This window comes from Hibiscus syriacus, unplaced genomic scaffold (assembly GCF_006381635.1).
Source record: "Hibiscus syriacus cultivar Baekdansim isolate YM2019G1 unplaced genomic scaffold, ASM638163v2 tig00111633_pilon, whole genome shotgun sequence".
Classification (NCBI taxonomy): domain Eukaryota; kingdom Viridiplantae; phylum Streptophyta; class Magnoliopsida; order Malvales; family Malvaceae; genus Hibiscus; species Hibiscus syriacus.
This window is the reverse complement of record NW_024063139.1, coordinates 372,176-386,634: the sequence shown is the minus strand read 5'-3', so window position 1 is coordinate 386,634 and position 14,459 is coordinate 372,176. Positions and strand designations below refer to the sequence as shown.

At 33.7% G+C, this 14,459-nt stretch overlaps 1 protein-coding gene across 1 annotated transcript; it reads left to right on the top strand.

Annotated features, from left to right (window-relative positions):
• Positions 1-12,808: 12,808 nt before the first annotated feature.
• On the top strand, positions 12,809-14,126 carry LOC120166206 (replication termination factor 2-like). The gene has a single exon (XM_039175532.1). The coding sequence runs from the start codon at positions 12,948-12,950 to the stop codon at positions 13,980-13,982; it is 1,035 nt and encodes a 344-aa protein (XP_039031463.1). The 5' UTR covers positions 12,809-12,947; the 3' UTR covers positions 13,983-14,126.
• The last annotated feature ends 333 nt before the right edge of the window (positions 14,127-14,459 follow it).

Below are 14,459 nucleotides of genomic sequence, written 5' to 3'. Positions count from 1 at the left end.
ACTACAAAAGACCGAAAGGACCAGTTCTTGGTGGAGCTGTGGGCGATGGCAAAGATTAAACATGAAAAAGTCAAATCATATTCTCGTTATAAAAGTAACAACATGGGCAATAAAAAATATTTAACGTGATTAAATTAAAAAAATTAAATGTATAATAAATGAAATAAGAGGTAAAGTAATTTTCATTGAGTAAATTTGTAATTTACACGTTTATTATAATCAAGTTATTCCTTAAACGAATGAAGTTCGATATAATAATAATAATCTTATTCTTTAAAATTTATGTATTCCATCAATTTAATTTTTATTAAAAATACTTTAATAAATTCAATTTTGTATATTTAAAAATTATATCGATTTAATTAATATTCTACTTTGAAATCATTTGTGTCATAACCATTTTTTTAAAAATTGAGTTTAAAAATAATTATGATTTCATTTGAAAAATTGACGATTTTGAATTAATTTGGATTAGATTATTATAAAATAGATACCAAATGTGAATATAAAAGAAGGTAAATGTGTATAACACAATTGTTGCATACATATACTAAATATTTGTAATTAAACAACATAAATGAACATGATTTAATAATAGGCATATTTGAAATCATAACGAAGATACATAATAAGTTATTGATATTTATAACGAAATATAAGATACACACAATGTATATACGTACATAAGATACATTCAACGCAAACGAATTACTATCCATGTTCATTGAAATGAAATAAAAAAAACATAGAATCAAATAACAAGGGAACAATCAATCATGAGTTAGATAACGTAATATATCAATCTGTTAATATTATGGAAACAATGTACTGAAATAGTAAAAAGCCCCCAACAGCAGGCAGGACCAAAATTAAATAAAACAAAATGCTAGGGCACTAACAGAATCTTAACCAAAATACAATAACAGAAAAAGGTGACTAAAATGAACTGATAAAAACATGTACTTCTTAAGTATAAATAAGTTAAATTACAATGACCCCAGCTTAAATATATATGTACAAACATTTAAAGGCTAATAAGGACGAAATTACAACATTAATAAAACATGAGCTTAAATAAAAGGAAATAAAACGTTTCATTAATGACTGGAATAAAACATTACAAAATCAGAAGGACCCAAAGTGAGATTTACCCATAAGCTAAAATGCTAACTAGTTCCCATCGAAACTACGTCATTTCCTGGGTGATAAATAAGCATGAAACCAACCTCTCCTTCATCCATTTTATCATTTGCTTCAGTTTAACAATAGAGGGAGGAGAGAGAATTCTCAAATTCTCTCAATTCCCTCATCGGGGAAGAAAGGGACATCCTTTCGCCAATGACTTTCACAACAGCTCACGATGGTTCACGGTGGCCAGAGAGAGTCAAACACCAAAAAAAATTCATCTCATCGCCCCCAACCCATATCCCAAGCTATTTTAGCCTAAAACCCACCCCTTTGCCTCAGATCTAAAGCTTACCTTACGAAAACTCGAAGCTTCCGACGACCCTTGGGTTTTCGGCTTCGAACCTAGGTAAGAACCATTTCTCATTGTTCTTTCTTGGTTGATTTGCTCTTTTTGTCTCTTTTTTGAAATTGGTTCCCAAAATGTTCTCTCCTCCTTTTTCTTCCCTGAATGTTCTCTTTTTATCTCATTTGTTCTCTCTCTCTTTTTCATCTGATTGTTGGATGCTTGGTGATTGATTAGGTGGATTAACAACCCCTAGATCTTCTTGGGATTTTATTGAGATTTTTCCATATTTTTTTTAATGGTTTTTTTCTTATTGATGTTGATTTGTGGTAACTATAGATGAAACGGCAGTGTCAAAGGCGGTCGGCGAAAGCAGTAACAACCACTGGTGGCGATAATAACTATCTAGGGTTAGGGTTTCAAAAACCCTAAGGTATTGATATTGGGCCGAGTCGGATTTGTCATTGGGCTCCAATTGGGTCAAAATCGGGTGGGCTGGAGTTGATGGGTTGGGTTGTTACAACTGGTTTGGGTTTAAGTGTTGCAATTGGGCTTGAACCGGGTGGGCTTCATCTTGTATTTGGGTCTCAATTTTGGGACTAAAAAATAAATGTAAATATTGTATCAATAATAATAATAATAATAATTAATAGTAATAATAATTTTAATTTAAAACCCAGACAAAAAATGGGTATCTACAACTGCCCCTCTTTGCACATTCTTATGTTAACAAGAATGTGGCAAAGATGATAAGACAACAAGTTTTTGTCCGATTTTGGCTTAGAAATTTGATAAAAGAGACAAAACTGCTCATTTGCGATGAAGAGTTCTGGTCATTTTTAGGTAAATTTAGAGATAACACGGTTCTTACGTGATGAGGAAGTCTGGTTATCTAAGGGTGATGCTACTCCTACATGATGAGGAAATCTGGTCGGTGGATGACATAGTTCCTACGTGATGAGGGCAGCTTTCCATCTTAAGGGATAATGGAGATAACAAAGTTCCTACCTGATGAGGAAGCATGGCTATCTAAGGGTGGTGCGGCTCCTACGTGATGAGGAGATCTAGTCGATGGATGACACGATTCCTACGTGATAAGGATGGTTGGCCATCTTTAGGGATAATGGAGATAACATGGTTAATACGTGATGAGGAAGTTTGACTATCTAGGGGTGACACGGCTCCTACGTGATGAGGATATATGGTCGGTAGATGACGCGGTTCCTACGTGATGAGGACGGCTGGCCATCTTTAGGGATAATGGAGATAACACAGTTTCTACACGATGAGAAAATCTGGCTATCTAGGGGTGATGCAGCTCCTACGTGATGAGGATGTTTGGTCGGTGGATGACACAATTCCTACGTGATGAGGATGGTTGACCATCTTTAGGGATCATTTGTTTCAAGAGAAATTGTCTCAAGAGGGATAAAATTTGTTTCAAGGGAAACAATCTCAAATGTTTATGTTTCAAGAGAAACTGTCTCAAGAGAGACAAAACTTGTTTCAAGATAAACAATCTCAAAGGTTTTATCAATTTTGTTTCCAGTGAAGCAATTTCAGAATTTGTGTTTTAAGGGGAAACTGTCTCAAGTGAGACGAATATGTTTTGAAAAAACAACGTCAAGTGAGATTAATTTTGTTTCAAGTAAAACAACTTTGAAATTTGTATTCGAAGGGAAACTGTCTCAAGTGAGACAAAATTTGCTTTATGTAAAAACAATATCAAATGTTCTTGTCTTAAGGAAGACTGTCTCAAGTGAGACAAAGTTTGTTTTAAGGAAAAAATAATCTTAAGTAAGATAAACTTTGTTTCAAGTGAAACAAATTTGAAATTTGCATCTCAAGGGAAAATTGTCTCAAGCGAGATGAAATTTGTTTTGAGAGAAACAATCGCAAGTGAGATCAACTTTGTTTCAAGTGAAACAAATTGAAAATTTGCATCTCAAGGGAAAAATGTCTCAAGCGAGACAAAATTTATTTTTAGAGAAAACTATCTCAAGCAAGACATAATTTGTTTTTAAGAAAAATTGTCTCTAGGGAGACGATACTTTGTTTTCAGAGAAACAATTTCAAAGTCGACAAATAGTCTGCTTGTTCCTGCATGTTGAAGAAATGCCTTTAGAAGATCTGATCGTTCACTTCAGGATGTTGAATCTGTAGATGACATTATTGCTTCAGGCTAGAGACATCTGGTCATTTTCAAACTTTTATTTCTTGAAAGATCAATAAATGATGTGTTTATGAATGAATATCTAGGATGTTATGATAGATGCCAAGATGAAGTTTATTTTATGTGTTTGATTTGATGAATTTTTGAATTTGTCCTCAGGAGAGGGGGAAATGTCTTTAAGAAAGACAAAATTTCAAGTGAAAATTTAAAAAGTATCCTTATGAGAGGGAAAACCAAAGTTTTTATTGCACATGATGATGAATGTTTGATGCAAATATGCAAATTCCATGTAACATGTATGTATGTGTTGATGCATGTTTTATTGATAAATGGTGGGACTGATTGCATGGGCAATCTTCATTCTTTGTTTGCACCAGTGTGCATCCTGGTAAATTTGGATTCGTGACAATTTCTTCTTGCCCCAGCAAATTTTTCCCCTGATAAAATAAATGGCTTTCTCTTCTTGAACTTGTATAGAAATCCAATAGAGCTCCCCTCATGATGCCATCATCATCACTGCCAGATGGTTTTGAAAATATAATATATCATTCCAAGCTTCGGAGATTATGTACGCACAGTTGTCCTATAACATGAAATCAAAGACCACTGGCTGAAGCTAACCAACGTAGTAATTGATGAAATATCAGACTGCCTATGAGAGCCAAGAGTCACATTCATGCCAAGGAAGATGGTTGAAACCTTATAAACAACTGGATTTGAAGATGTTTGCTCAATTGTTGACATCAAATTTAGTCTTCTAAGCTTTGTATTGATTCTGGTGAGCAAATTTGTAAGATAATGATTGTTGATCCTAGTTAGAGCCATATATTGTGTGACTCCACCAAACTCAACAATACTCCTAAATCAGAATTCTCTTATCAGTTAAAACACAAAGGAGGAACTGTGGAGCTATAGGAAGTTCGGACGTTATCAAACATTTGGCAACTTATTCATCATTTCCTATGGCTTTTATCTAGATTTTTTCAACCAGGGAAGCTCTTTGCATGGTGTTCAAGGTTTTTGTATATGTTGCAAGGACACCAAAGAACAAATCTCAATAGGAATATAAGTGGAACGCTTTATCTTTCTAATATTAATGCATGGGAAATCATCAGAACAATGCAACTATATGTTGTGACAATGGACAACACAATTGTATAGTAAGCTCCACTATCTCTGCTTCACCATTTTGATTCTTCTCACATTTTTCTTACTCATTGATGTCTATTCAATTCAATTATATTGTACTCTCGGATGATATAATCCTCCAAAAATGCCTCAACATTCATAATTTCTTGCTTCAGCACTGATTCTAAGCATGAACTTTTTGTCTAAGAGCCACATGTTGACTACTAAGATCTACTCCGGAGAAATTGTCTTGTTTAAAAAGGTTTTTCTTCTTCTTTTATTTTCAAAATTGGAAAAAAATCAATTAAAATGATTTTGAAAAATGTTTAATCAAAATTTTGAAATAAATATTGCTCATTCTAGATTTCACAATTGAAACAAATCATAAAACAAGAGTTCATTGGATATCAAAGAATTAATTACACTTTTAATCCTTCAAAATAAATTATAGCTATTTGACAAGTATCAAGATTAATGTTATCTTTGAGGTATGGTTAAGTAAGGAAATGATATAAAAGTCTCATGTTGTTATCTTTGGTCAAAGGTTAAATGATTTCATTTCTTTGATGCTCACTAATCTAATGAAGTATCTTCTATGCTCATTTATTGGAAGTATTCTCCGGTTCTCAGTTCTCATAAGAACATTCAAGTTATGTGATATCTTGTCAAGGGATTTGTGAGATCTCCTCTTATGCAACAGTCGTACCATCTTTATATTTGAGTCGCCTTTTCAAGTTTTCAACTCAAATCCTCCTTTGGTTTCAAGAATTTATTCAAAATTTATGTCTTGAATCCCCTTTGTTATTTTTTTCTCTATCATGCATTAAAGATTTTCTAAAACCTTTTGTAAATAAAAGATTAATCTTGATGGGCGGGATGAAATCTAAAGATAGTATATTATGTTTATAAATACATGTATGATTAGAAGGGACTTTAAGGCACGTAAAGTAGGTTATGGTTTATGGTTATGAAAGAAATTGATAAATAGGCCTAAACAAGTGTTTAAGGGTTATTAAACAAATGATCAATTCATTTTGATGCATTCAATGTTGTCTTGCTTGATTTGAGTATACTCGTATGTCTTTTATTTTCTTGATGTGTCATGATCTTCTGGTGAACTGATTCTGGAATGATTGTGCTTGATTAATCTTATAGTTTGAAGCTCAATGCGTTATTTGACTCAAGTGACTCTTTGCATGTGTTTATTGTCATTTTTCTTTATTTTTTCTTTGTTTTTTTTCTTTTGTTTTTTCTCTCTTTTCTTATTTTCTCTATTTGCTTTTTTTCTTTGCTTTTATTTGATCTTTACATTTTTCATTTGGTTAACCTTTCGGTATTTTATCTGGATTGATGGTTTTCACTCATGCGAGCAGATTTTCTTCGTCTTGCCCTCAGTATGGATGGTGATCCTTGGTTAGGATTGAATTAGAAGAAAATATAATTTAGACTTAAATGAGGACACAAGGGATATATATTTTCTCCTTTCGTGAAGGGATAATGAAAGAAAGTTCGTTCATCATTTCATACACAGAAGTCTGCATAAAAGGTATCCCAGGGGGAAAGATTTTCAAGATTAATTTTATTCACATGAAAACAATGCAATTAATACATGATAGAATTATTTCGAATTAATATTTTTTCTTCTTCTTGCTTCTAGCATATCTCAATTGTTTAGGCTCATCTTTAGAAAATTGATGCGAGATGCCCCACGTTTTGTCTTCTTGTAGGAAGGTTTACGTTCAAGTGAACATCTTCTACTCAATGCCCTCAAGTTTTATTGGTAGAAAAAATGTCGGTTTTGCGTCTAAGAAGACAATGGTGTGACTTTATTGGCTCAAATAAAAGTAAGGGTATGACTTTTTTGTGTCTCGAAACAGATACAGGCAATATTTCAACATCTCAAAGAAAGATAATGTCAAAATTTGGTATTTTGATAGTGACCATGGATTATTCTGGGTAAAGAATCGGGAAGTTTTATTTTTGGTTTTAGATGGTATAAAAAAATGTCTAATCTTGTCATATGTCAAAAATATATAATTCTTGAAGAACTTTGTAATGCATTCGATATTCGAAGAACCACAAGATTAAAATCCGTTCAATTGTTTAACCTTAGAAGGTAGCATAAATTCAATCATTAAAAGATTTAAAAATATTTAAGCAAATACTAAAGACATAATAAAAATGAGTTCAAACAATGTTCTTAATGCAAGTGCAAGAAAGCTTCATGGTAGACGCAAAGATTTCTCGATTAGCATTAGAATGCCTCATCATTCTTCGAATGTCCATGCCCCTGAATCAATCAGATTTTTGACCTTGCTTCAATGCCCCATAGTTCTCATTGGAATGTCTAGAGCATCCTATGTGATGGCTGCATATGGTGTCAACATCGTAGCCCTAAGGATATGGGGACTTTTTTGGCTCGGACTGAATAAGAGTTATAAGATTCTTCTCAACCAGTGTTGGAAGTAATTCCTCGTAGGTAATTGGAAATGGATCGATTTGAATTTTTCCTCGGATCATCCTGGAAGGCTCAGCCCTACAACCAGCTGAATAGGCTCTCACTATACTGATTTCAGCTTATTCCTTTAATTGTTCAAATCTTGCTTCTATTCTCAATGTTGTGTCACATTATTAAGACCACTTCATCGAATCCATAATGAATTAATTCCATGTTTTCATGAATGATGCATGTGAAAATGCTTAAAAAAGGAAATGCATATGCAAAATGCAAAGATGCAAAGATGCAAATGCAGATGCAAAAAGATTGATCCCAACAATGAATATTGTAGAACAATTTTCACCAGAGATAAAAGCCTTCACATTACAAGATAGTCCATTTTACAGACATGCTTTCGTTTAGATGTTGAGTCTAAAGTAGGTTACTGCTTCTTCTCGGATCTTCGTCCTTGAAAATGATGCCCCTCAAATGCTCTGTAATCTAACTTGATTAATGCCTCTGTGGTGCTAAAGTCAATGCGTCGCTCCTTGATGACTAGCGATGAAGTGATCGTAGATAAGACTCTACTGCTGGATTACTCCTCGGATCCAAGGATCACCTTTCCAGTCTCGAATATCGTATGATCCTCGAGTAAGTTTCAGTCTTGGACTCTTTGAACTTCTTTTAGCCTTCGATGCATGTATGTATATGCGACTGCTTGATTGAAAACTTTTATCTCTTCTTGTGAAAATTTTCTCTTGAATATCCCCTTGTGGATCAACACTTTCGCATTATGTTGTATTGATGAAATGCAATGCAAAAAATGACGAAAATAGCACAAACAAAATAAAAGAAATAAGTTAGTACAGGCAATATAATCAATAAAATTAAAAGATGCTATATAAAAATAAATACAACACCTACCCGATCATGGTATCTACCCAAGCATGCTTTCATTAGATAACAATCCTACCTGGACATGCTTTCTACCCAAATGATTTATTTTCAAGAAAATAATCCTAACCGCATGTAATTTCTAGTCCGCATGTAATTTCTAGTTCGCATGCTTTTGTTCAAAAAGAATAAATATATTCTATGAACTTAAAGTAAAAGGTAAAGGTTTAGAGTCGTTCCTCCTTTGTGTACACCTATTTTGGCACCTACTGGCGGACATAGGTTTAGTATGGCTATACCTAGGGTGACCGTTCTACGGTTCACTACATGCATGGTTTCGCCTCTATGGGGAAAGGATACTCGAATTGTCCTTGATGTCAGTGGCCCCTTGGGCTGTCAAACCATCGATCCTCACCCATTACATGTTTCTAATGGAACAAGTTCAATTCGAGGGGATTCACTTTCTTATACCCATACGGGGAATAAATCCCTACGAAGGTATAAGGCATGTATACCCCAGGGGCTATTTGCTAAGACTCATAAGAAGAATAAATTCTCACGAGAGTAAAGCATTCACCCTGACTTACTTGGACCGAAGCTCGGGTCTAGAGCTTATGTTATGAAAATGCTCGTGATTTGTGTGAGGAGAAACGTACAAACCTTTGACTCAAAAGAAAATGAAAAAACTTGACAAAAACCTTAGCAAAAGCTGAAAAAATGAATAAAACGTTAGTACGATAAACACATAGAAATTAGAAACAAAATTTAATAAATAGATCATAAGCTAACTATAGACTCGAACTCATAATTTCCACCACAACGATAATGTGTAAGCGACTTACAGCCCGACTCTCTAAAAAAATGTCCCTAATGGAGTAGTCAAACTGTCATAACCATTTTTTTAAAAAAACAATTAAGTTTAAAAATAATTATGACTTTATTTGAAAATTTGATGATTTTGAATTAATTTGGATTAAATTGAATATGAGTCTCCATCGACCTTTGGGTTAGGTAGATCAAATACCTAAAACCGTCTTTTAAAACAATTTTAAGGAAAAATCGTTTTTAAGACAAAAATTGGTATGCATTTACAAAAATTTCGATTTAACGGGTCCGAGAGTCGATTATGTGTGGGGAACGATTAACACCCCACAACGCCCAAAATTGGTACTTAATCGCTTACATGTTGTTGTAACGGCAGAAATCATGAATTCGCATCGGTAATTAAAGTATGATCCATTTAATAAATTTAATTAATTTGCTTCGAATTATTTGTTGGGAACATTCCTTAATTTAAGAAGAAATCACGAGATTTGCACATCCTCCAATGGGAATGATATCTCGTCTATTTCTCCCTTATACAAGAAATATTTCCCCTCATCAATGTTATAAAAAAACGCAACTCGAATATAAATTAAAAATTGGCATTTACATAAAATAAAATAAATTGCTATTTAGAAACATGCATTGTCTTGTTCAACTTAAAATAAAAATGAATTAATTAGTAAAATAAATTTTTTTTATTTCAAGTTCACATTTTGTTCAAATGTCGTATCGGATCGCACCACTTCGATCAAGTAATGCTTTCCACACCCATTCTACAAATCGTCGTTCTTGAAAATATTAAAAATGAACGGAACTAATATTTTGTACAATCGTTCAAAACCAATTCCAATAAGTAAATAATATATAAATATTAAATATACAAATCGTATAAAATAATATGGTTATAAAATAGACACCAAATGCGAATATAAAAGAAGGTAAATGTGTATAACACAATTGTTGCATACATATACTAAATATTTGTAATTAAACAACATAAATGAACATGATTTAATAATAGGCATATTTGAAATCATAATGCAGATACATACTAAAGTATTGATATTTATAACGAAATATAAGATACACACAATGTATATACGTACATAAGATACATTCAACGCAAACGAATTACTATCCATGTTCATTGAAATGAAATTAAAAAAAACATAGAATCAAATAACAAAGGAACCATCAATCATGAGTTAGATAACGTAATATATCAATCTGTTAATATTATGGAAACAATGTACTGAAATAGTAATAAACCCCCAACAGCAGGCAGGACCAAAATTAAATAAAACAAAATGCTAGGACACTAACAGAATCTTAACCAAAATACAATAACAGAAAAAGGTGACTAAAATGAACTGATAAAAAACATGTACTACTTAAGTATAAATAAGTTAAATTACAATGACCCCAGCTTAAATATATATGTACAAACATTTAAAGGCTAATAAGGACGAAATTACAACATTAATAAAACATGAGCTTAAAATAAAAGGAAATAAAACGTTTCATTAATGATTGGAATAAAACATTACAAAACCAGAAGGACCTAAAGTGAGAGTTACCCACCCGCTAAAATGCTAACTAGTCCCCATCGAAACTACGTCGTTTCATGGGTGATATATAAGCCTGAAACCAGGCTTTCCCTCATTCATCTTCTCATTTGCTTCAGTTTAACAATAGAGGGAGGAGAGAGAATTCTCAAATTCTCTCAACTCCCTCATCGGGGAAGAGAGGGACCGTCGTTCGTCGGTGACTTTCACAACGATTCACAGTGGCCGGAAAGAGTCAAACACCCCAAAAAATCCCTCTCCTCTCCCCAACCTAGATCCCAAGCTATTTTAGCCTAAAACCCGCCCCTTTGCCTCAGATCTAAAGCTTACCTTCCGAAAACTCGAAGCTTCCGATGACCATTGGGTTTTTGGCTTCGAACCGAGGTAAGAACCTTTTCCCCTTGTTCTTTCTTGGTTGATTTACTTTTCTATTTGATTTTTATTTTTTATTTTTTCTCTCGAAAGTTTCTTTTTTCTTCTCTCGTTTCTTTTTGTCTTTTTTTTCGAAACTGGTCCCCAAAATGTTCTCTTTTTATCTCCTCAGTTCTCTCTCTTTTTCATCTGATTGTTGGATGCTTGGTGATTGATTCGGTGGATTGACATCCCCCAGATCTTCTTGGGATTTTATTGAGATTTGTCCATATTTTTTAATGGGCTTTTTCTGATTGATTTTGATTTAAGGTCACTGTAGATGAAGCGACATCGTCAGAGATGGTTGGCGACAACCACCACCACCACTGTCGGTGATAGTAGCTATCTAGGATTAGGGTTTCATAAACCCTGTACGTTTGGTTCATGGAATATAACATTACCAGTGGGAATAAAATATTACCAGAGAATAGGATTACTGAGAATGTTTTATTTTGTGTTTGGTTGGTTTAGCAGGAATGTAAGATTATCGTGTTTGGTTAAAGGAATAAAAGATTATTGGAATGTATTTTTGACCAAATTGTCCTTATTATATATTTGTATAATATTACAAGTTGTAAAATATTTATATATTTTCTTTAAAAAAATTAAATTCATAATATTTATATAATTTTTTACAAAATTAAAAATATAAAAATGGTTTAATGAAATGGTAAAATTTTGTTTTAACCCCTGAACTTCATATAAAATTTTAATTATAGATTTTTTTTGTAAATCTAAAATAATTTAAGGATAAATTTGTAATTTAACCTTCGTAGAATTTTTATTATTCAATGACAGAAGAATGATATTTTTGAAAAAAAAATAAAAATTTAAGGGCATTTTAGTCCAAAACGCCAGTAATGTTACAATACCTAAGGGAATGGAGGTAATGACATTCCCTGTAATATACCCCAAAAAATCTACTATTGGTAATAAAATATTACTGGGAATGACATTCCCTGCCAAACCAAATGGGGGAATGTGGATTCCATTCTCGGGGGAATACCACATTCCCCCATCCAAACGCCCCCTAAGGTGTTGATATTGGGTCGGGTCGGATATGTCATTGGGCTCCAATCGGGTCGAAACCGGGTGGGTTTGAGTTGATGGGTTGGCTGGTTGCAACTGGCCTGGGTTTAGGTGTTATAATTGGGCTTGAACCGGGTGGGTTTGGTCATGTATTTGGGTCTCAATTTCAGGCCTACAAAAATAAATGTAAATATTATAATAATAATAATAATAATAATAATAATTAATAGTAATAATAATTTTAATTTGAAACCTAGACAAAAACATGTGTCTACAATTTGTTCTTCATTGTTCATAATCATTTCTCTGTAACATTGTTATCATTCTCTCTCGTTATCTTTATCATCTATCATCGTAACCTCTACAGTATATATTTGATGAGAATTTTTATGTTTAATTGATCTCAATTATTAGCATAATTGAACTTAGTTGATCTTAAACGATTCAATTATCAGTAATTTTATAAATGGATCACTAAAATTTTAAAAAAAATTATAAATGACCGATGAAATAAAATGTTATAAATGTACCACTTTGTTACTGAGGCATATATTAATTTCTTAATTATAACTAAGTGTTTTGATTGTAGTAATCAGAAAATAGAGTGATATAATTGTTATAGTCGATAAATTGAGTAATTTTATATTAATTAAAAAGTTAATGTGAATTTTATTTTTAACGATAAAATAGCATGTTTGTAAAAATCTATTAATAGAGTGACTTATGGTGTAATTTCTCATGTTTTATATATTTGTGGGTTTTAAATCTGGGTCATGCTTTCCATTATTGGGCCTAGTTATGGGTTAATTGTTCTTTCAAGTATCCTGCTATTATCTGTATGTCCTTTTTTACTCAATCGAACACAGATCAAAATTAGTGTGAAAGTCACAAAAACGCAGATCGACCGCCGTTTTCGCCACCGCCAGGCGCCCTCAGAGCTATAAACATATAATTCCAAGTTCCTGACCAATTTCACTAATCGATCCTTGTTTCCCTAAAACAAATCCCCTAAAAATGCAGCTACAGTTTTTTGTACGATCCCCGACTCACCAAACCCTAACTGTAACCCTAGAATCCACCCAAACCCTAACCCTTCGCCACCTCAAATCATCTCTCCTTCCGAATCCGCAATCCATCTCCTCCTTCTACTTTGCCCTCAATGGAAAACCCTTCTCGGATTCCACCCTTCTCCCGACTCCTGAAATTACCCATCTTTCCACCCTTTCTCTCCTCCCTTGCATCTCTGGAGGCGGAGGCGATGGCGGCGCCACTGGAGCCGAGTCCCGCGACTGTTATCTTAAGATGTACTCTGAAAAGAAGCCCGATAAAATCGATCCTAATGAGAAAAGGCTTGGTCAGTGGCTCAACTGTGCACTATCTTATGAACCTTTGAGAGAACCTTGCGTGATTGATAAATTAGGCAATATTTTCAATAAGGAAGCACTTGTTGAAGCGTTGTTGGGTAAGAAATCGCCCAAAGAGTTTAGGCATATAAAGGGTTTGAAAGATATGATTAATATTAAGTTGTCGATGATTCCTGGGAAGCAATCAGATGCCGCTGATGGTGCCATGTTTCAGTGCCCGATAACGGGGCTTGAATTCAATGGGAAGTATAAGTTTTTTGCGTTGAAGAATTGTGGGCATATTGTTAGTGCTAAGGCTTTAAAGGAGGTTAAGTCATCAGCTTGTTTGGTTTGTCATAAGGAGTTTGTGGAGTCTGATAAGATGGTGATTAATGGAAGTGAGGAGGAGGTGGCGGCCTTGAGGGAGAAGATGGAGGAAGAGAAAGTGAAAACCACCATGGAGAAGAAGAAGAAAAGGGGAATCGATGTTGTGGATGGGAAGAAGGATTTTGGTAAATTGGAAGGGAATGAAAAACTTGAGAATGGAAAGAAATCGAGTAATGGTGGGGTGAAGAAGTTTAGAGCCTTGGATTTGGCACCGGCAAACGCTACCAAGGAAGTTTATGCTTCCATATTTACTTCTTCGAAGAAGTCAGATTTTAAGGAAACATATATGTGTAGATCACTCCCACTTGGTCGAAATTGATGAGGTGAGTTTGATTGATCGCAAGAAAGAAGATAATAATGATAAGTCTTGGCCCTCATTGCATCATCCCTTCTTTACTGAAGCAGAATTGAGTTGTACTTGTTTAAACCTAGAAATCTGGTAAATATTTAGTTTCAATAGTGAATGACTATTAATGTGCGTTATTACTTGTCGTGATGGATTTTCAAACATTGTTATCTTTATATCATGTTGTTTGTGAACGAGTCATGTTCCTATAAATGATATCTGCTTGCTGAGTCATGAATTTAGATGAATCCTCCTTTGCATCTTGTTTAGTATATCAAGTTGGAATGTATCCTCTGCTGGAACAATAAAGTTCAAAGATCAATTGATGGTACTGTAGTTGGATGAATGATTCTGTTATGTTGTTTATCCTGTCAGTTTGCAACCATATCTTTTCCAAATATGTTCATTGATGCTATAGCTTTCTTCACATGTTAATAGCTGTGTTTCTCG

Excerpts from the sequence above, each read along its gene's own strand:
- LOC120166206 (XM_039175532.1), top strand. The coding sequence starts at position 12,948 with ATGCAGCTACAGTTTTTTGTACGATCCCCGACTCACCAAACCCTAACT.